The sequence below is a fragment of the Pelodiscus sinensis genome, chromosome 12, assembly GCF_049634645.1.
Source record: "Pelodiscus sinensis isolate JC-2024 chromosome 12, ASM4963464v1, whole genome shotgun sequence".
NCBI lineage: Eukaryota > Metazoa > Chordata > Testudines > Trionychidae > Pelodiscus > Pelodiscus sinensis.
In genome coordinates this window covers 37,002,174-37,025,128 of record NC_134722.1, presented here as the reverse complement: position 1 = coordinate 37,025,128, position 22,955 = coordinate 37,002,174, and the positions used below count along the sequence as shown (strand labels likewise).

Genomic DNA, 22,955 nt, shown 5'->3' with positions numbered 1-22,955 from the left:
TATATCTGTGGCCTTCAATATACATGTTGGATACCTATTCTGTTGAAAACTTACTAATGGCGGTTTGTATAAAAATAGTTTAGAAATCTTAAAATACCATCAGTGTGAAATTAGAGTCCCGAAAGAATAACCTTAGCTGAGAAATCTGAGAGTTGATAAACATCTGGCAAAGACCTGTATTTAGACACATCTCAGTACAGTGCTAGTAAAAACTAATCTACTTTGATTTCAGAAACGTAACTTTTCTTGGTATCTTACCATTTGAAAGACAACACAATCTCTCTCTCTCTCACAGGTTCTGAAAACAACTCTTTCGTTAGGAGCTACAAAATCCACTGTTTCAAGCACCTCTACATGAAATAGGAGACACAAAAATGGAAAAAAATAAATATAGATAAATATAATCACAAAATAAGCCTGATGAAGCAATTAAGAAATGCAGTGTGCATATACATGAAATTCTACCAAATAGGTCTGCAGTCCTTAATGTCAGAATCCATAAAGCTTATCAAGAAACAATGCAGAGCTGAGCCATATATGTACAGATATCATAATTTCTGAACCAAAAATGGGGGCACATGATATAAGGGCCCTACCATCAATCAAGCATTAATCACGTCCCCTGAACTCATTAGCCACCCCCAACCTCTTAGGCCCTACCCACCTTCCACAGGAAGGCCCACACTTGAGTTAGTACTTCGGTGTCAAGAGGGACACATGGCCGGAAGTAAAGGGTATCATGTGACCCCTTCACCCTCCTCCCATCACCCTCTACCAATTAGGAGGGGTTTAGGTCCTGTAGGATGTCCCTGAGAACAGATTTGACCATTCGAGGGGAGTTACGAGGTGGGGTGAGCGGTACGGAACAAGTCTTCTGACCCCTCTAAGAACTCATTCCACTACCCTCTACCAATTGTGAGGGGTTTGGGCCCTAGAAGACCATCCTATCACTGCATAAGAGAGACCATCGGGGTGTCGGCAGGGCAGTGAGTCAGGGGGCTGGTGGTGCAGGGTCTCAGCAGGGCGGTGAGTGAGTAGGCCGGTGGTGCGGGGTGGAAATGGTGATTGAACAGGCTGGGAGTGCGGGGTCTCAGTGGTGGTGGTGAATGAGTGGGCTGAGAGTGCAGGGTCTCAGCAGGGCAGTGAATGAGTGAGTGGGCTGGGAGTGTGGGGTCTCGGCATGAGGGGTGGGAGGGTCACTTACTGGCTTTCGTGCCGCTTTCAGGCATGCATGGTTTCCTGCTGCTCCTATTGGCCAGATTCCATACACTGCCCTTTCTCTTCCCCAACTTTGCAGGGACGTACTTCCTGGAGGCTTTCCACTTTGCTCCCATTGGCCAGAAAGGGGACAACCTCCAGGAACTGCAGGGGAAGGGAAAGAGTAGTGTGCAGAGCCATTTCTGGCTCGCTTCTTCCCAGCAAGCTGGATCTGGTGGGGAGCCTTGGGGCTCCCCCCCCCAGCCAATATGTTGGAATTTTCAGGACATTTTAGTGCTTTATGGGGACAACAAGATAGTGTATTTAAAATTGTGACTTTCCCAGAAAATCTGGGATGTATAGTTGGCATACAAATATGCAAAATCAGCTAGACTGATGAGTTCATTGTATTATAATACAAATTTAACAGCACAGATAACTAATCACCACAGCCAGTGTTTTAGCCCACACACAGATATTTGTCAAAAAACATTGTGGTTTTAGAATCAGGGGATGAAATGCAAAACTTTCTGCTGAGCATCCTAGTTATTTAATTTTTAACAAAAGCTGTTTATGAAAGCATATGTAGAAACAATTCTAAGTTATTTCCCTGAAGGGCAGAACAGTTCTTCTGTTCTGTAAATGACACACTTTGCTAGCTCTTCTAAAGACAATGTTAGGTTCAAATTTGTTTTATTTTTAAATTCCTTTGCCTCTGCTATTAACAATGCACCTCAAGCCAACCAGGGCCTAAAGCTGATGCAGAACCCAGAGGTAGGTAGTGGTTATGAATAGGGTTACCAGGTGTCCGGTACTGACCAGGGCAGTCTGGTATTTTCGCCTCCTGTCTGGTAAAAAAATTCAGAAAATAGCAGACACCTAAAATGACACCTATTTTCTGATTTTTTTTTTCCACAGCCAGGAGGTGAAAATACCTGGCAACCCTAGTGCCTGGGCCGAGGCCCTACCCCCACTCCCCGGGCCCTGACATTCCCAGTCCCCATGATTACCTGGTCCCATAGGGAAGCTAAGTTCTGGCTTGAACAAGAATACAAAATGGCTGCCAGCAAAAAGCCTAAAGACCAAGGGGAAGCAATGCTCCTGTTCCTATCCCTATTCTAACTTTGCACTCACTCTGAAAGGGGCCATGGTGTTTTAATATTTTATTTTTTTGCTTAATAAGTCTCGCAGCAGTCCTTTTTTTTGCCCCCCTCCCCACCCTCAACAGAATTTTTTCCCTGGTGTTTTTTTGGGGGGATGGGGGGTGGCTGTTCGGTATTTTTGGTTCAACCGTCTGGCAGCCCTACTTATGAATAGGATCAGACATGGATTCTTCTCCACTGACTTCCCAGCAGTTTCTTAGTACAGTTTGAATTATTGATTTGGTTTTTAAAAGCCCTAAATGTCTTAAAATCTGACACCTTGAAGGACAACCTTGAAGGAGGCGGGGCCTCAGGCAGAAGGGGTGGGGCCGCAGGCGGTAGGTCATATTTTAATGACCATCACATGTTTTATCCCCCCACTTAAGTACTACTCTTTCAGAAACAACTGTGCCACAGATTTTATTAAGAGCTGTTATAGAAAAGCTCAAAGGGGGGAAGAAAATTGTGCGGGTTACTAATGTAACATTTTCCAGTGAATACTTGATCATTTTAGTTTTGTAGAGCACATATCACTTTCATGAAAAGGCATAAGGCACTGAAAATTAATACTTAGCCCTGCCATGAGTGCAGGGGACTAAACTAAATGACTTTGAGGCCCTTTCCAGACTTATGATCCATGAAATAGTACAGTAAAACTCCAACTGTCCATCACCCAGTGGTCTGGCACTCCCGATAGTCCGGCACCAACTGGAACCCGGAAGTGCTCCGGCCAGCCGGACAATTGGAGCTGCTCCGCACTGCTTGCAGCCCCAGCTGGCCTGTCGCCGGCGGCTGCGCGGGGCTTCCCCCGCCTTCCTGCATAACGGCTGAGGGTTCACCCTATGCCGCACCATTCCCCGCCAACCCCGCCCTCCCGATCCTTCACAGCCCCCCTTCCGGATTATCGGAAGTTTACTGTATCTAAATCCCTGTTTTTCCTCCCACCCATACTAAGCATATTCAGTTATGTTTTATGAGTTACAAAAGATTCCTACATTTGACTATAAAAATGGCATCTAAATATTTTTATCAAAACCAGTTGTAAAGAGATAGGTTATTAGGCATTTAAAGCTACTTCTTGAAGGAAGCTACTAAAATTTCCAATGATTAACTTTTTGAAACTCCTTGAAACACAGGAGCACTTCAGAACACAAATTAGAGAGGAGATTCCTGAATCTGCACCGTCCTTTGTGGGTGATGAATCTGAGGAACTGTCCCGGATTGAAGTGTCATTAGAGGAGGTTTTGGAACAAATAGAAAAACTTAATGTTAACAAATCTCCGGGACCGGATGGCATTCATCCAAGGGTTCTAACAGAACTTAAATGGGAAATTGCTGAGCTATTATCTGTGGTTTGTAACCTATCCTTTAAATCGGCTTCCGTACCTAATGACTGGAAGGTAGCCAATGTGACACCAATATTTAAAAAGGGCTCTAGAGGTGATCCTGGCAATTACAGACCGGTAAGTCTAACTTCAGTACCAGGCAAATTAGTCGAAACAATAGTAAAGAATAAAATTGTGAAGCATGTAGAAGAACATAATTTGTTGGACAAAAGTCAACATGGTTTCTGTAAAGGGAAATCCTTTCTTACTAATCTATTAGAGTTCTTTGAAGGGGTTAACAAACATGCGGACAAGGGGGATCCAGTAGATATAGTATACGTGGATTTTCAGAAAGCCTTCGACAAGGTCCCTCACCAAAGGCTCTTGTGTAAATTACATGGCCATGGGATAAGAGGGATGGTCCTTTCTTGGATTGAGAACTGGCTAAAAGACAGGAAACAAAGGGTAGGAATAAATGGTACATTTTCAGATTGGAGAGGGGTAACTAGTGGTGTACCCCAAGGGTCAGTCCTGGGACCAATCCTTTTCAACTTATTCATAAATGATCTGGAGAAAGGGGTAAGCAGTGAGGTAGTAAAGTTTGCAGATGATACCAAACTGTTTAGGATAGTCAAGACAGAAGCAGACTGTGAGGGACTCCAAGAAGATCTCACCAAACTGAGTGATTGGGCAACAAAATGGCAAATGAAATTTAATGTGGATAAGTGTAAAGTAATGCACATCGGGAAAAATAACCCCAACTATACGTACAGTATGATGGGGGCTAATTTGGCTACGACAAATCAGGAAAGAGATCTTGGAGTTATCGTGGACAGTTCTCTGAAAACTTCCACACAGTGTGCAGCGGCGGTCAAAAAGGCAAATAGGATGCTAGGAATTATTAGGAAAGGGATAGAAAATAAGACCCAGAACATCTTACTGCCCCTGTATAAAACTATGGTATGCCCACATCTTGAATACTGTGTACAGATGTGGTCTCCTCATCTCAAAAAAGATATTTTGGCCTTGGAAAGGGTTCAGAAAAGGACAACTAAAATGATTAGGGGTTTGGAACGGGTCCCATATGAGGAGAGGCTAAAGAGACTGGGACTTTTCAGTTTAGAAAAGAGGAGACTGAGGGGGGATATGATAGAGGTCTATAAAATCATGAGTGGTGTGGAGAGGGCTGATAAAGAAAAGTTATTTATTAGTTCCCATAATAGAAGAACTAGAGGACACCAAATGAAATTAATGGGTAGCAGGTTTAAAACTAATAAAAGGAAGTTCTTCTTCACACAGCGTGTTGTCAACCTGTGGAACTCCTTGCCAGAGGAGGCGGTGAAGGCTAGGACTATAACAGAGTTTAAAGAGAAGCTGGATAAATTCATGGAGGTTAGGTCCATAAAAGGCTATTAGCCAGGGGATAAAATGGTGTCCTTGGCCTCTGTTTGTCAGAGGCTGGAGAGGGATGGCAGGAGACAAATCGCTTGATCATTGTCTTCGGTCAACCCTCTCTGGGGTACCTGGTGCTGGCCACTGTCGGTAGACAAGATACTGGGCTAGATGGAGCTTTGGTCTGACCCAGTACGGCCGTTCTTATGTTATGTTCTTAGAATATTTATTTAGTGAAATGAATGGTATATGCATGTGGTTTATTAATTCATTAAAAAACACTCCCAAATAAAACCATTAACCAGCCCAAACCAGATTTTTTCTGCTGTGTTCCTGGGCAAGATGGGGCTCATATCTCTGGCTTCCTAACAACACATAGGGGGGAGGAGGGGAGGAGAGCTGCAGCCCTTTTAAGTGCTTTTATTTAAAGGGCTGGCATCTTCCCTGTGCCTGTCAGGCAACCCGGTGCCTAGCAGCTGGGGGAACACAAAAGCCCTTTAAATAGAAACAGCTGAAAAGGCTTGCAGCTCCCCATGCCTTTAGTGCATTGCCAGAGATGCAGGACCCCTTTGAGCTGTTCCTATTTAAAGGGCTCTCCTGTTCCCTCCTGCTGCTAGGCAGCACATTGCCTGGGAAGCACAAGGAAGATGCCAGCCCTTTATAAATAGAAGCACTTAAAAGGGCTTGCCACTCAAGGAACAGGAGAGCCCTTTAAATAGAAACAGCTGAGAGGGCTCTCAGCTCCCAGGCCTCTAGTGCATTGCTAGGGAGCCAGAGACGCCAGCCCCTTCAGCTGTTTCTATTTAAAGGGCTTGTACCTTATCTGTGAAGGGTATGCCTGTGTTTATTTTAAACAAAATGTGGTTTGGAAAGTAGATATGCATAAAGAAGCATGCTGTGGCTCACCACCCTAGGAACGGTCTAAAAAAGGCCAAGAGGAGGGGGGTGAACTCAACATGTGGAGTGCAGAAGTACAAACATGTGACAAATAAAGCCATATATGGAAAGATTGAATATGATTGGTTTAGAAGTTTGTGTTATATAACTTGTTATGTAACCTGTTATGTAACTGCCAGTGCTATAAAACAGCAAGGGGAGGGGCTCCTTGCTGGAGGGGCTCTGGCTAATTTTAGTACCAGGGTCTCTCCCTTTGTGCACATTGAATAAAGTCTTGTTGAACTGAATTGAAGTATGGAAGACCCTTGATTCTGCCCAGCATCTGACTCTCAAATCCCAACACCTGCATCTGCTAGGCAAGCCACAGGGAAGACGTGGAGCCCTTTAAATAGAAGCAGTTTGAAGGGCTTGCACCCCTCTCCTGCTGGAAGCAAGGAACTAGGGGGCAGGGCCTGAAACTTCCTTGTGGGCCAGATTAAAGCCCTAGGTGGGCCCCATCTGGCCCTCTGAGAGCCTTTTGCCCACACCTATGGTAGAGCTTTCATTATTAAGCAGCCTCACCTTTAAAAATATAACCTGAACTCTGGAAAAAACAAAACACATGTCCATTGATTTTCAGGTTAGTTTCTGGTAATAACTAGTTTTATTATTTGCCTTTGTAAGCTATATCAAAGACAACTGGAGCATTAAGATTGAGTTTAATAGGTTTAATTTATTTCAATTTCTAATAAGAGTGAAAAGTATTTTAAGATGTGAACCTTTATTACTCATGAATGTATCTGACCTTGCATAATGCATGTGAACTAGTCACTGTCACTCGCCAGCTCTCACTCTCCTGTTGCTTATGGACACCCCAAGAAAATACTGGATTCCAGACAACTCTTACCTTCACCTGTTACTAAAATTAAAATGACTTCAATCCAACTGAGAAAACCCCACAATTTTTAAACCTTGTTTTTAGAAAACATTCTGAGCCTAAAATAATCTGACAGCATCTCAAATTTTTTGTAATTGACTAAAAGAATATACATATTTGGTGCAACTGACTGAAAGCATACATGTTCTTCCTCTTCCCCAACTGACTGCCAGGTACTCTGGAAAGAATTGCAGAAAAATCCATGCGCTATATCCCAAAGGATTACTGCAGTATTCTAAAACATTTGTGAAGAGAAATACGTATAGCAAAATAGTGCCTTGTATTAATCACAGCTGCCCACAAAAATCACCAAATTGTAAAATATTCTTAAATAAAAGGCCTTCATGAGAACTACACGTTACAAAGCCTCGAATTGAATAGTGAATAAATATTAGCCTATAAAAGAACAAGTTACTCACCCTGTGTAGTAACGGTGGTTCTTCGAGATGTGCCCCGTGGGTGCTCCACTCTAGGTGTCAGGTCCATCCTGGCGCCGCTGGTCGGAAGATTTCAGAGCCATCTTCGGCCGGTCTGCGCATGCCCCCTGCAACGCGCGGCTTTCGCGCCTTTGATCACAAGCGCAGACCGGCCCCCCTGCCAGTTCCTCTCACCACTCGGTCCCTGAAATGATAAATCAAAGGGAGAGACCCGGAGCGGGGAGGAGGGCGGGTCGTGGAGCACCCACGGGGCACATCTCGAAGAACCACCGTTACTACACAGAGTGAGTAACTTGTTCTTCTTCTTCGAGTGGCCCCGTGGGTGCTCCACTCTAGGTGACTGTATAGCAGTAACCGGAACACCAGCGCTCCGGGTCAATTAATTATTGCCTGTAAAAGACAGGACTGCGGAAACCACCGCGTGGTCTGACACCTATCGTTGCACTATGGCATAGTGTCTCATAAAAGAAGTACTTGAAGCCCACGTAGCGGCTCTACAAATATCCGCTAGGGGAACTCCCCTGGAAAAGGCCGTAGAGGTTGCTACTGCCCTAGTTGAATGTGCCCGTGGATTGGAGAGCAACGGTCTGTTACGAATAGAGTGACACGTGGTTATGCAGAGGGAGATAAGCTTAGCTATGCGTTGAGTTGAAAGTGCCTGCCCTTTGGATCGCTGCGCTGTTGATACCAAAAGTTTATCTGTTCGGCGCCACTGTCTGGTTCTGTCTATGTAGAAGGCAAGGGCACGTCTGACATCCAGTGTATGAAGCATAGCCTCCTTATTTGAGGCATGCGGCTTTGGATAAAAAGAAGGAAGTACAATCGGTTCATTGATGTGAAACGACGAGGAGATCTTGGGAGTGAACGCCAGGTGCAATGGTAGCGTCACTGCTTCTTTTGAAAACAATGTGAATGGGGGAGTCGACATCATCGCTCCTAACTCACTGACTCTGCGCGCTGATGTAACTGCAAGCAGGAAAGCAGTCTTCATAGTTAGCATCTGCAGTGCTACGGATGCCAGTGGTTCAAAGGGGGGAAACATAAGCGTTTCGAGTACTAAGTCCAAATTCCACGACGGTGGAGGAGGTCTCCGAGGTGGACTTATATTATTTAGACCCTTGAGGAATCGCTTGGTGGTCGGGTGTGAAAACAACGAAAAACCCTGTATCAGACGATGGAAAGCACTGATGGCCAATAGATGAACACGAAGGGATGCCAACGAGAGTTTTGAAGTCCGCAAGTGAAGCATGTACTCGAGGACCTGGTGTAACGGAGCAGACAGCGGTCGGACGTTGTTTTGAAGGCACCAAGATGAATATCTGCGCCATTTAGCGAGGTAAGTACGTCTTGTTGAATCTTTTCTACTGTGAATCAGAATGGACTTGACCTGCTGTGAGCAAAGGTTCTCATCTTGTTTGAGCCAGTTAGGAGCCACGCTGTCAGATGTAACATCTCTAGCTTGGGATGTAGAAGAGAACCCCGTTCTTGAGAGAGAAGGTTCTGGTATAAAGGCAGAGGCCATGGAGGCCATAGAGACATCCTGTGCAAGAACGGATACCAAGCTTGTCTGGGCCAGGCCGGTGCTATCAGTATCACCATTGCTGCCTCCGTTCTGATCTTCTCCAGTGTTCTGGAAATGAGAACTATTGGAGGAAACGTGTACAGTAGTGATTTTTTCCAGTTGGTTAGTAGTGCATCGCCTAGGGATCCCTTGCCGATCCCTGCTCTGGAACAGAAAAGGCGACACTTCTTGTTGGAGGCCATTGCAAACAGATCTACCAGGGGCGTACCCTATCTGTTGAAGATGTCCTGAATCACATCCTGCCTTATCTCCCACTCGTGGTCAACGGGAAAGTGTCTGCTTAGGGAGTCGGCAATGACATTGGCTATGCCAAGTAAGTAGGATGCTGCTATGATGATATTGTTCCTTATGCACGAGTTCCAACACCATACCGCTTCTGTGCATAGGGAATGTGACCTTGCTCCACCTTGTCTGTTTAGGTAATACATCGCCGCCATGTTGTCCGTAAGCACTCTGACTGTCTTGCCTCTCAGGTGAGAAAGGAAGTGTTTGCATGCCAGGAACATTGCACGCAACTCCAGTCTGTTGATATGCAGACGCCTCTCGGCAGGAGACCAGCGACCTTGTATGCGTTCGTCGCCCGTGTGTGCACCCCATCCGATGAGGGAGGCGTCCAACGTCAGTTGTACCGACGGAATCGGTCTGTGGAAAGGCATTCCCACCAAAATGTTTGATGCCTTGGTCCACCAGCGCAGAGACACGTGAACGTGGAGCGGAGGAGAAACTTGTTTGTGAATGTTGTGTCTTCCCGGAACATACACAGTTGATAGCCAGTGTTGCAGGTTTCTCAGGTGGAGGCGTGCATGGGGAACGACAAACGTGGCTGCAGCCATGTGGCCCAGGAGACGCAGACAGGTATGTACTGAGACTACTGGGCCCTTGCCGAGTAGACTGACCAAGTCCTTTCTTTCCTGGAATCTGTCCTTCGGTAGATCGGCTCTTGCCATCCTTGAGTCGAGAACTGCCCCTATGAACTGTATGTTCTGCGTTGGAATGAGGGTCAATTTCGACTCGTTTACAATCATTCCAAGAGAATCGAACACTCGTCTGACCGTTGTGACCATGAGGGATGTTTCTTTCTGAGACGTATCTTTTATGAAACAGTCATCCAGATAAGGGAATATGATGACTCGCAGTCGCCGGAGTTTCGCAGCAACGACGGCAAGGGTCTTTGAAAATACCCATGGAGCAGAAGCCAGTCCGAATGGGAGGACACGATATTGGAAATGCTCGTCCTTTATGACGAAACGCAGGAATCGTCTATATGCAGGATGTATTGCTATATGAAAACACGCATCCTGTAGGTCGAGGGCTGCGAACCAATTGTTGTTGTCCAGAGCTGGGATGATCATAATGAGCGTCACCATTTTGAATCGCTGTTTTCGAAGGTAGCAATTCAACTGGCGCAAATCCAGAATAGGTCTCCATCCCCCCGTTTTCTTTTGCGTTAGGAAATAACGTGAATAGAACCCTTTTCCTCTGAAGCCCTCTGGGACCTTCTCTATCGCTCCGATGGATACTAGGCGATAAGCCTCTTGTTGCAGAAGATCCTCATGAGATGGGTCCCTGAAAAGGGAGGGGGATGGTGGAGTGGCAGGAGGGAGGGATGTGAATGGGATGGTGAGACCGGATCTTATCACCTCCAATACCCATTTGTTTGATGTTACAGCAACCCATTGATGGTAATAGGGTTGCAGTCTGTGATGAAAAATGGGCTTGGCATCTCTGGCAACAACTGGAGTGTTCAGCACGCCCTCGACATGGAAGTCAAACCTGCTGTTTGGGCGCCCCGGCATTGTTCACTCTAGCCGGGTGAGGACGTCTGCGCTGTGGCCTCTGCTTAGAATGACCTTTATCATAAGGACAGTTTTGTTGTCTCCGGAACTGATAGTCATAACGTTTTTGGAACGGAAAATATCGTCTGCGGCAGAAAGGTGGGACGTACATTCCGAGAGTATGTAAGGTTGTTCGCGAGTCCTTCCCTGTATGGAGTACGTCATCCGTTTTTTCCGCGAAGAGCTTAATCCTATCAAATGGGAGATCCTCCACCTTGGATTGTAGCTCTCTGGGTACTGCGGCCGTTGTTAGCCATGAGGCCCTTCGCATCGATACTGCCGTAGCTACTGTTCGCGCCGCTGTGTCAGCCATGTCACTGGCAATCTGCAGACCTGCTCTGGCACATGCATAGCCCTCTTGAATTATCTCACGGAGGAGTACCTGTTGTGCAATTTCAGCCTCGGAGATTCGTTGTGTAATTTCCGTCAATCTTGCAATGGTATCGAAGCTATGATTGGACAAGAGCGCCGCATAATTAGCGATACGCAGGAGAAGCGTGGATGAAGAATACACCTTCAGTCCAAAGATGTCTAGCTTTTTTGAATCCTTATCAGCTGCTGAATTTCCGACCTGTGGGCTCTTTGCAAGGCTGCCTCCACCACCAGTGATTTGGGCTGGGGGTGAGTGAACAGGAACTCTGCCCCTTTAGCTGCTATGAAATATCTTTTCTCAGCCCTTTTACACGATGGGGTAACTGAAGCCGGCGTGTTCCAGATCTCTGAAGCCGACTCTAGAATTGCCTCGTCTAGCAGTAAGGCTGCTCTGGACTGATGCCTAGGATTCAAGTTCTTCCACAACTTATGTTGTTTCGCCTGCACGTCCGTTAGCTGAACTTCCTGCGACTGTGCCACCCTCTTGAATAGGTCTTGGAATTCACGGGCATCGTCCGGTGGTGAAGGATCCGCCACGAAAACTGCGTCATCTGGGGAGGATGACTGGACATCCCCAGGGGAAGCTGCAGGCGTGTGCTCGTCTGTATCCGAAATTTGACCCTCCTCCGGATCAGAAAGGACGGATACTGAGGGGGACGTGGGAAGGGGCGGCTTCGGTGACTGAGGTCTTTGATATTCTGGAGCATGTGGTGAAGATCATCTATGATAAGGCTGATGGCAACAGCAAGAGTGGGAGTATGATCTGCCCTTCCTTATAGGGGCATGATAACTCCTGTGAGCATGATAATCATAGTCAGGAGATGATCTCCTTGATGCTTATATGCTGCCATGCCTGCTCTGATATGATCTGGGAGGAGAGTAGGTCGGCGAGCGAGATCTATGTGGAGAGACACAATCGTATCTATAGGAGTAATTCGAGCAGGAGCGTCTATGAGAATTGCTATATGCAGAGGAATAAGGCCCCCTGTCTGAGTGACATGCAGGTGGGGAAGGCTCAGGCGAGAAGTATGGTGAAGGCGACCTGGAATGGTTTCTAGGTGCTGATTTCCTTGCTGCCTTAATAGGAACAGCTGCCCGGGACTGCAGAGCAGCTGTCAGGTGGCCTGCTGGGTTGCCATGGTTACGCTCAGCACGCAGAGGCTGAGAGTGTCTTGGAGGCAGAGAGGTTGATTGTAATCTCGGTGCCGAGGGGTGGGAGGACTAAGTGAATGATCTCACACGGCACCGAGTGAGTGATCTGACACGGCACCCGGGGCACTCCGGGGGAATTGCTCTCTTGCGGTGCCGGCTGCCCTGTCGGCACTGTGTCTATGGCACGGTGAGCCGCGGTCTTCCGGTGCCGCTGTCTCTTCTCTGGAGCGGCCAGTGCTCGCTCCTGTGGAGGGGTCCGGGGTGCCCTCAGCGGTGCAGACTCCGGTGCCGCTCCTGACTCGTCCCGCTGCTGCAGGGACGGTTCCTTGTCAGGCGGCATCGCTGGTGGCATTAGTGGCATGGCCAACTTATCCCCCGAAGGGGTTCTGGTCTGTGCATGCTCCCTATGAGTAGGGGAAGCTGCTGCAGGAGCCGAAACTGTGCGCGGCTTTGATGATTCTGCCACAGACCGGGAAAGTGATTTAGATGCCGGTCGAATGCCCACTGTTGCTGCCTCCGACTTGTCCTGACTCACCCATGGCAGGGGGACAGCGGGGAGAGAACGGGTGGGAGAAGCCTTTTTCTTTTTTGTTTTAGGCACTCCTGGTGATAGCGCTCTTCTCTTCGGAGCAGTTATTTGCTCCTGTGAAGTTTGTACATGCTGAAGAGCCTTGTTGCAGAGAAGAAGCTTGAGCCGGAGATCCCTGTCCCTGCGCGCCCGCGGGGTTAATTTCAAGCAATGAGTGCATTTTTGGGGTACACGGGACTCCCCCAAATAATGGACACAGACTGTGTGACCGTCTGAGGCTGGCATAGCCTCTTTGCACTGGGAATACCGTTTGAATCCTGGTATCCCAGGCATGATGAAATTGACTAGGCAAACTGCCGCACTGGCAGAAATTGACTAGAACAACGTCTTTCTCTTTTTTTTTTCCTCTCAAAACTAACTAACTAATTAACAGGAAACTAACTACTGAACAAAGACTAACTATTTTACAATTCTTTCTGACAGGATTTGCTCTGTGTCTGAGGAGATCACAAAGCTCCGCCAGCAACCTAGGACGGTTGAGAGGAACAGGCAGGGGGGCCGGTCTGCGCTCGTGATCAAAGGCGCGAAAGCCGCGTGCTGCAGGGGGCATGCGCAGACCGGCCGAAGATGGCTCTGAAATCTTCCGACCAGCGGTGCCGGGATGGACCTGACGCCTAGAGTGGAGCACCCACGGGGCCACTCGAAGAAGAACAATTGAATTTAACTCCACGATCAAGATGAAAACAGACAAGCCACTGAAAAGCTCTGCTAAGTACATCAATTCAACGGTTTATTTTTCTTCACTTTCAGACTGAATATTTTTATGTATCAAAATATAGTAACAAACCTACATATTCAGAATTGCTGCTATTCTTTTATTTAAGTGGGCTGTATTAAATTCCTAAAATGTCCCCGTCTCGACTCCCATCATTGGGCCAAAGTCAGCCATTTTGGTTTCAGAGTAGCACCCACTTAAACCTAATTGAGCCTTGGTCTATGTTCATTAGTCTAAATGAGAAGTTCTAAAATTATGGATACAAGCAATTGGTTATCTCTCTCCAATTTTCCGTAACCACTTAAAAGCAGTCACCAGATGTCAGATGCACCCAGAAAACACTATACCAGATTTCATGGAAAATGGCACTAAGGTGCAACTGAGGGCTGGTTGCAAGTAGTAAATTATATGGGATCACAGAAAAGAAAAAGTGATTCAGTGACGGTTAGCAGAAGAATAAAGTTTGAAAACCATCATCGCCGCTGTTCCAAGTGAAATTTGTGAACACATGAATGGTGGAATCTCAAGTACAAGTAAAGGTTACTTTACCTCTATTTGGCACTGTCCGACTGCTACTGAATACTGTGTCCAGTTCTCGTGTTCACAAATCGACAAGGATGTAGATAAATCAGTGATGGTTTAGGAAGAAGCCAGGAAAATGTTTAAAACATGTTTTATTGTGATAAACTATAGGTTGAGTTCCTTTAGTCTAACAAAGAGAAGATTATGGGATCACTTGATTAAAGATTATAAAAGAGGAACAAACATTTAACAATGGGCTCTTCAATCTAACAGAGAAAGGTATAACATGACCCAATGGCTGGAGGTCGAAGCCTGGCAAATTCAAAATGGAAAAAATGAAGACATTTTTTAACAGTGCAAGCAATTAACTATTGGAACTATATAACCAAGCATTGTGGTGGAATCTCCATTACTGACAATTTTAAAATCAAGATTGGATTTTTTTTTAAAGATATGCTCTAGGACAGGGATCGTCAACCTCTTCAAACCAAAGAGCCAAACTACATCAAAATTCAGAACAAGTGCAAAGAGCCAGTATAAGAACGCCCATTTGCATGACTGAAAATACATAACTTAATACAGGCAGTCCCCGACTTACGCGGATCCGACTTACGGCGGATCCGCACTTACGAACGGGGCTTTCTCGCCCCAGAGGTCGAGGTGGCGAATTGCTACCTGCGAGCTCCGGGGCGAGAAAGCCCCGTTCGTAAGCTTCTCCGGTGCCCCTGGCCCCTGGCCAGAGCAAAGCCTCAGAGGCGCGGGAACCCGCCGCGGCTGCGGCTTCAGTCCCGGTGCCTGTGGTCTGCTGGGGACGGTCCCCAGCAGACCACAGGCACCGGGACTGAAGCCGCAGCCGCGGCGGGTTCCCGCGCCTCTGAGGCTTTGCCAGAGCAAAGCCTCAGAAGCGCGGCACCCCGCTACCGCTGCGGCTCTGCTCCCCGTGTCCCTGGTCTGCTGGGAGGGGCGCAGCCAGTGTGCCCCCCCCCCCCAGCAGACCAGGCTTTTGTTTTGGACCCTGGGGCAGAGCAGCTGGGGCGCTGCCGATTGGTCCTGCAGCGCCGCTCTGGCCACTACTGGACCAACCCGGCAGCACCCCAGCTGCTCTGTCCCAGGTCCTGATTCAGCTGCTGCTGGTCAGTTTCAGAAGTGGCTGAATCAGGACGCCTGGGGCAGAGCAGCTGGGGTGCTGCTGGGTTGGTCCAGTAGCGCCGAGGAGCAGTGCTACTGGAGCAACCCAGCAGCACCCCAGCTGCTCTGCCCCAGGCGTCCCCAAGTCAGCCGCTGCTGAAACTGACCAGCGCTGACTACAGGAAGCCTGAGGCAGAGTTGCTCTGCCCCAGGCTTCCTGGAATCAGCCGCTGATCAGTTTCAGCAGCAGCTGACTTGGGGAAGCTTGGGGTTCTTAAGTTGAATCTGTATGTAAGTCAGAACTGGCGGTCAGTTTCAGCAGCGGCTGAATCTGGACGCCAGTTCAGACTTACATACAGATTCAACTTAAGAACAAACCTACAGTCCCTATCTTGTATGTAACCCGAGGACTGCCTGTATTATTGATAACTGATATGATGATTAATAGCATGAATGAAACATTGTACTCACAGACTTTCCTTAACAGGACTTCCGCTGCTGCATCTTTTCATACATTTCTTTGGCATTCACATCATAACCAGTCAAATTCAAGTTCATGCATGCATTCAAGCTACATGAGTAATTATGTGGTTTTAAAATGTCTAATTTTTCATTTTAATTTAAAAAGTTGCATGTATTTTGGGAATGACAAAAGAGCCTTATCTGGTTCCATATTGAGTCATACTTGGCTTGAGAGCCCTAAGTTGCAGACCCCTGTTCAAGGAATTATTTTGGGGAAGTTCTATGGCCTGTGGTATACAGGAAATTAAACTAGAGCACTGGTTTTCAAACTATGGGTTGTGACTGGGTTGTGGAATGTCAAGCACCAGGTCTCATTGCTGCAGGGTGATCAAGTGTACAGTCGGGGTACGAAGGCAGGCTACTTGGCTGTCCTGGCACTGCTGATTGTGCTGCAACCCAGAAGCAGCTGGTAGCTGGCAGCAAGCCCAGACTTTAGATATGTGTGGGGGGAAGGCAGGAGAAAGTGGGGTGCAGAATGCACAGGGCTCCACGCTCTGCCCCAAGCACTAGCTCTGCACTCCCATTGCCTGGGAACCTGCTGTTGGCTGGTTCTGCCATGCAGCATGGTCTGCATTCCCAGGAGAGGCAGGAAACCTGCCTTAGACCCCCGCTGCACCGCTGACCAGGAGCCACTTATGGCAAGCCCCTTCTGCCCCAGCTCTGGACCCCCCATCAAATCTGGAGTTTCCTCCCGCACCTCACAGTTCTTATCTTCAACCCCACGCCGGAGCCCACATCCAATCAAATTATGTTGGGTCGTGGGCATCAACAATTTTCTTCAACTAGGTCATGAGAAAAAAAAGTTAGAAAATCACTGAACTAGAGGATCACAATTGCCTTTTCTGGCCTTCCCAGCCATGAATTTATAAGTTTGGTAAAAAAATTTTAAAAAAACTAGCCAATAATTCACTAATATAAAAACCAGCAAACTGACTCCACAGTTTAGTTGGGACATTAACTGCTTCTCTACAATAAAATTCTTTTTTGTGTGATTAGCTGACAGATGCCACATAGAACATCCTAATGAAACATCATTATAAATAGAGATGAAATAGATTAACATCTGGTGTCCGCAATTGATGAAATCTAATATTAGTTTTCAGAAAAAATAAATGTGGTCTTTTAGCAAAAATATGAATAATTTTAGACAAATTACACTGACACACTAAACCATGCACAAATATTTTAGAAATCATAATTGCTAATTTCACTCTGCATCACTTAAGATCCACTTTGAAGGGCAGAAGGAGGTGTATAGAGTTTTATGAGGATCCTTTACATGGGACAAACCTTAGTTCTTATAAGCATATAATTGTAGACTCAAATTTAATCTGCTTTCAGTGGTTCAATTAAGCCCTTTTAATTCATACTGTTAACATAAGCGGTGTTATTTTATAATGATTAGCACAGCAAAATTCCATTATAGGAATTTAGCTAATTAGCTAAAAATCTATACAGAAGGTACTCCATCTGATCCATTAATACCTAAGATCTGCCTTGTTTCTGGTCTAGTTCATCACACTTTTCTCATGTAGTCACTACTCGTCATTATTTGAAATGTTTGTTGCAGCACATGCAAATGACAACCAAGTCAGGACCCCCTCCGTTGGCTCTGTACAGAAGTGGAAGCCACTATTTTAGTTGAACTTTCTGCAACCTAAAAATTAACATACACCTTGTCACCCCGTTTTCATCTTCAAACAATTCAGGTTCATTTTTTCTTTTCAACTGTTACTAAAACAAACATTAATAAAACAAAATAAGCCCCATTTTGCTACACGATAGTTAAAATTTCAGCATATACTTTATTGGGTATATACAGCACCACTACTGTGAGATTCACAGTTACATACCTTAATATTAGGGACGTAAAATCTAAGGATGTTTGATAGTGTGTAATTGAAGAGTCATGGAACCGCATCAAATGTTAGCGGTTACATGATTATTATATAGTCCCCGGGAGCGAAGCCGGCAGCCAGTGCACTCTGGCCCCATTCCTGGGGAGACCCCGCCCACCCCACACTGCTGCCTCTCTATTACAGGCAGCAGCATGGGGTGGCAGGCAGGAGCTGGTCCACAAGAGAAGCCAGTTTAAAAAACGGTTTCCTATGCAGACAGAGTTTGTAAGTCATTTCATATTTTGCTAGTTTTGAAACAGAATACTATTTATTGAAAAGGCTGAGAGATTTCTTCAATTTCAGTTTCAAAAATTGTTCTTAGTTTCATTTTTTCCCTTTAACCCCATTTCACAATCCCACTACAATGATCTCTTTTCTTATCCTCTCCCCTTTCTTCCATTTTGCCACTAAAAGGGGAAGGGGAAAAATAAGAGAACGGGGGAGAGGGTAGAATTAAGCATTACCAAAGGCTAATTATTTTTCCAGTTCAGTTGAAAGCCAGAAAACGTGTGTGTGTGTGGGGGGGGGGGGGGCGACCCATATTGTCTATGATAATTTCCCATCACAAAAAGACCATTTTCAATCAAAACGTTTTTCACTCAAAAATATTGACGAGTCCTCATCTTTAAATTCTATTACTTAAAATGGTTTCAGTACTGTTAGCTGCACACATTGCACTGCAAGGCAAGCTGCATTCTAGTCTATATAACGTGACACCAACAAATTATCAACTAAGATTCAGTTATGGAAACTTTATTATTGTTATGACAGAAAGAGCTAAAACATGACCAAAAATAGACTCTGTAAACTGAGCAAATTGACTCAACTGTAAAGAACACATAAACTCAAGTCATTCTTTAAGCATAACAAGTCATTTTCTAAGATTTCATCAGTTACGTGCAATTTGTTAAAAGCAAGTCAGATCTTAATCTTTTAGTTTTAATAATTATGATTAATAGTAAGAAAATTATTTTTTCCATCTTATTTTTAACACAAGTTTTTCTCTCTAAAACTTTATTCAATGGAATGGGAATAGTAATACCTCTTGTAGCTACTGCTTATGTTTCTCTGGCTACCAAATCAACAAAACAACAGTGTGTTTCTCATCATTTGCTGAATAAAAGTGGTACTTGAAAGCTTTTATCAAAATATATTGTACTTGCCATTTATAACTCTTTTGCACTGCAACATCTTTATGTCAATCAGCTCCTAAGAATGAAGAGCAGAAATATACCAATGAATTTAAAAAATAAGAATAAACTAGTTAGTTTACCAGAGTAAAATTAGTTAATTTTGCCTTTTATGGGAGATAGTATATTTCGGCTCTAGAGAAACAGCACAGGAGGAATTAAGGAAAATTAAAGAAACATTGTAAAATACAATAGTTTATGATCACAGTTAAATTTCATAATCTTACAAACAGAAATGCTGTAACAGTAGATTAAACCAATGACCCATCTAATCAACTATCCTATGGTCAATCTTGAGCTGCAGGCAAAAAGTGACCAGACACCTATAGCCAGGAGACTAATCTTACTGTTAAAGCCTGGTCTACACTAGGAGCTTAGATCAAACTTAGCCATATTAGGCCGATTTTCTAAACTATGAGTCCACACAACACAAATCCTATTCTGCCAACTTTAAGCGCTATTAATTTCGGTACTTCTGCTTTTCACGAGGTGCATGGTCAACTTTAGGGTAGTGCAGATTCAGCGCTATGAAAGTCTTGGCCTCTGGGAGGTATCCCACACTGCCCTGATGTGACTGCTCTGGCCAGGTCTTTCAATTCTGCTGTTCTCCAGGTGCACAGGAAAAGCCCCAGGAAAATTTGAATTTCATTTCTTGTTTGGCAACCAGACTTCAGAGCAGATGACACCTCAGCAGCAAACCTGCCCATGAATACCCAGGGCTGCAAACGAGCTCCAGCATGGAGAGTGTAGGACATCCTAAACCAGACTGCTGTGTAGTAAGAGGAATCTGTTCAGGCAGAAGTATGACAAGCAAAAAAATGGTGATACTGATGCCAAGACTGCACAGGGCATGATGGAAAAAGGATACATCAGGCTATCAAAGGATGAGTCAGCAATGCCATATGAAAATGAACAGGGCGTGACAAACTGTGGCGAAATCTACTCGCCAGCCCCACACTGCACATGCGCTAGACCCATGCTGCCGGTGAACGGGTTGACCAGCTGAAACGTACTCACCACGGGCAAGTAGATTCACTCATTTGTCGAGCTCTGAAAATGAAGTAGCACAGGCAGGTGTACCAAAAGCAAAGGAGGCAAATGAATGGTCTGAGTTGGTGCTGCAAACATGCTTGCTTGTATGAGCAGCTACATGGGATTCTAGGGACAGACGTGACCAATTTCCCAACCCAGTCCATGGACTAGGGATGTTAAGAAACAAGTAATCAGCTAATCATAGAGGAGATATGAAGTCGATAGAAATTCTGACTAGTCAACAGGGGGAGCTACTCCCTGCTGTGGCTCTGCAGTTTAAATATAGTAAGAGTCAGGTGCATAGGCAGTCCAGCTCTTACTACATTAAAATTGCAGAGCCACAGCGGGGATTGCTCCTGGACCCAGCACGAGCCAGTCCTGAGTGGGGCTGGCCCACTCCCAGCTTGCGCTGGGTCCAGCAGCCCCTGTCCATGGCCAGCCCTAAGGACAGAAAAATGCGCTGGGCAAGCCCAGCAAGGGGCAGCCAGCAGATGAGTTTTGTTTGGGACAAGGCTTCCATCACATCTCAATTAACCACCACCTCCTCCCGCCTTCCCGTCTGGGCCCTGGTAGCTTGGAGAAACTTCAGCAAGGGATAGAGAATAAGACGGAGAATATCTTTTTGCCCTTATATAAATCCATGGTACGTCCACATATGGAATACTGTGTTCAGATGTGGTCTCCTCATCTCAAAAAAAGATATACTGGCATTAGAAAAGGTTCAGAGAAGGGCAACTAAAATGATTAGGGGTTTGGAACGGGTCCTGTCATGGCTCCTTCCCCACTCTGGCATGATAAATGCAGAAGTGGGGGCCAGCAAGTGTACCTCAAAGCCTTATCTACCAGGCTTTGGTATAAAACTTCCCCCAAAATCTTAAAAACCTAGATTTTGAGAATAAAACTTCCGATGCCACCACCCAAATATTAATAACGAGACTAGGGAAAAGATCATTTGGGAAATCTCATCCCTATTATAAAAATCAGAACACACAAGTAACCAATGTCAGGTTAATAAAAAGAAAAGCGAAAACATTTATTATTACAACAATAGTCCTGTTGCAAGCATAAGGATCAGATGGAAAGGTAACAAAATATACTCATGAAGGAGTTATACCATGGGCTAGAACTTAGTTAAAAAGAAAAGCCACACATCTCTTAAGCAGTGCCAGATATCAGATCCCATACCCAATCCTTAAAACAATAAAGCCTAACGAAACTACCTAAACTTTACCCTACTTACAGAAAGTGAAGAATTGTTTCTGAGAGAGAGAGAGACATGCTTGTCCCTCCCTGTAGCTGCAGAGGACTCACCCAGAGACAAAAGGAGAAAGAAAGAAGCCCAAATTCCTTTGTCCCAGTTTGAAAGTCCCACCTACATTCCTATTGGCCACTCCACCTGGCTAGGTGTAGTTAACCCCTTAATCTTCAGGCTACTGGCTAACCCTCATAATCATGACAGGTCCCAAATGAGGAGAGATTAAAGAGACTGGGACTTTTCAGCTTGGAAAAGAGGAGCCTAAGGGGGGATATGATAGAGGTCTATAAAATCATGAGTGGTATGGAAAAAGTGAATAAGGAAAAGCTATTTACTTGCTCCCATAATATAAGAACTAGGGGCCACCAAATGAAACTAATGGGCAGCAAGTTTAAAACAAATAAAAGGAAGTTCTCCTTCACACAGTGCATAGTCAATCTGTGGAACTCCTTGCCTAAGGAGGTTGTGAAGGCTGGGGCTATAACAGGGTTAAAAGAGAACTAGATAAATTCATGGAGGTTAATGGCTATTAGCCAGTATGGGTAAGGAATGGTGTCCCTAGCCTCTGTTGGTCAGAGGGTGGAGATGGATGGCAGGAGAGAGATTGCTCGATGATCACCTGTTCGATTCACTCCCTCTGGGACACCTGGCATTGGCCACTGTTGGCAGGACCTTTGGTCTGACCCAGTATGGCCATTCTTATGTTCTTATGGGAGGATGGACAGACAGCGGAGGCTGGGCTGCATGAGCCCTGCTCTGACCCTTCAGGTTGCGGCGCTCCTGGGCTGAGCCACACAGCGCCCGCCCAGGACAAAGCCCTGGTGCCAGGCAAGCTCCAGTCCTTGCCCACGAGCCCAGTGGGCTACTGCCACTGGTGTGCAGGGTTTGACACCCAGCCTGGGCTCACTCCAGCCGAGCACTGAGCCCAGCCACATTGACTCAGCTACTGGAGCCTCCTCCTAGCACCCAGCTCAGCCAGAAGCTCTGTGCCCCGCCTTCCCAGTCCACACGGAGCCCTGAGCGCCACTAGCCCAGCCCAGGGTTCCACACAGCACTGCCGGCGGCATCGGCACTGCTCGCCACACCCCGGGAGACCACCTGTGGAGCGCCGCCACTCTGGCCAATGCAGTGAGCCTGCATCTCCCTGAGCCCAGACTGGGAGTGCCAAGTTCGCCTGGCCGCTGCACTTCACCCCGCCAGGCTTCGGTCCTTGGCTCCTGGCCCAGGGCCGGGCAGCCCTGGCCACTTCCCTGCCTGCCGTTCGTGAGCGGAGCTTCTGGAGGAGCGGTTCCAGCCCAGCGCGTGGGATGGGAAAAGAGCAGAGCCACAGTTGAGCCGCCCCCAGAACAGCTGGCTCGTCCCAGGTCCTTGCTAGGCGGGTGGGGGAAGGGATGCAAGTAGAATAGTTGAGTACTCGATTTACTACCCGATAAGCTTAGGCTTATTGCAGTTGTCTCCAACCTTTTTATACTCAATATCATAACAAGCCAAGATTTACCATCCCATCCTTCCCCCCATGATCCCACCCCTTCCTTGAAGTCCCGCCCTCTCTGTTCTTCTCCTCTCCATCACTTGCTATCCCCAGCCCTTATACACTCTCAGGGTACAGGTACATTGCCACTTTTTTTTCGATTCTTCTGTAGAAAGAGGTTTTTCCAACATTTGGCCTGTTTAGACTGGACCAAATGTCAGAAAAAAAACCTTCTTTCAGAAGCCCCCTTATTCCTTGTGGAACAGGAAATACAGGGGTTACTGAAAGAGCATGTTTGCTCTCCTGATAAAAAAAGGGGAAGAACAAACATGTCCCTCCACTCAGGGCATACCCCGGGTAAAGGAAAAACTGTTATCCAGTAAGTA

The 22,955-nt window shown here is 46.2% G+C and overlaps 1 protein-coding gene across 6 annotated transcripts in view; it reads right to left on the bottom strand.

Annotated features, from left to right (window-relative positions):
* DUS2 (dihydrouridine synthase 2) overlaps positions 1-22,955 on the bottom strand; it is a 70,811-nt gene that overhangs the window by 41,984 nt on the left and 5,872 nt on the right. For all 6 annotated transcript variants that reach the window (XR_012906752.1, XR_012906751.1, XM_075940319.1 and 3 more), the window contains exons 3-4: positions 18,785-18,830; positions 259-350 (exon numbers count right to left, since the gene is read on the bottom strand). Coding sequence is in view for 4 of the 6 variants with exons in the window: in XM_075940319.1 (XP_075796434.1) it covers positions 259-350; positions 18,785-18,830 (138 nt within the window). In the remaining 2 variants the exon portion in view is untranslated. The remainder of the gene's footprint in view (positions 1-258; positions 351-18,784; positions 18,831-22,955) is intronic.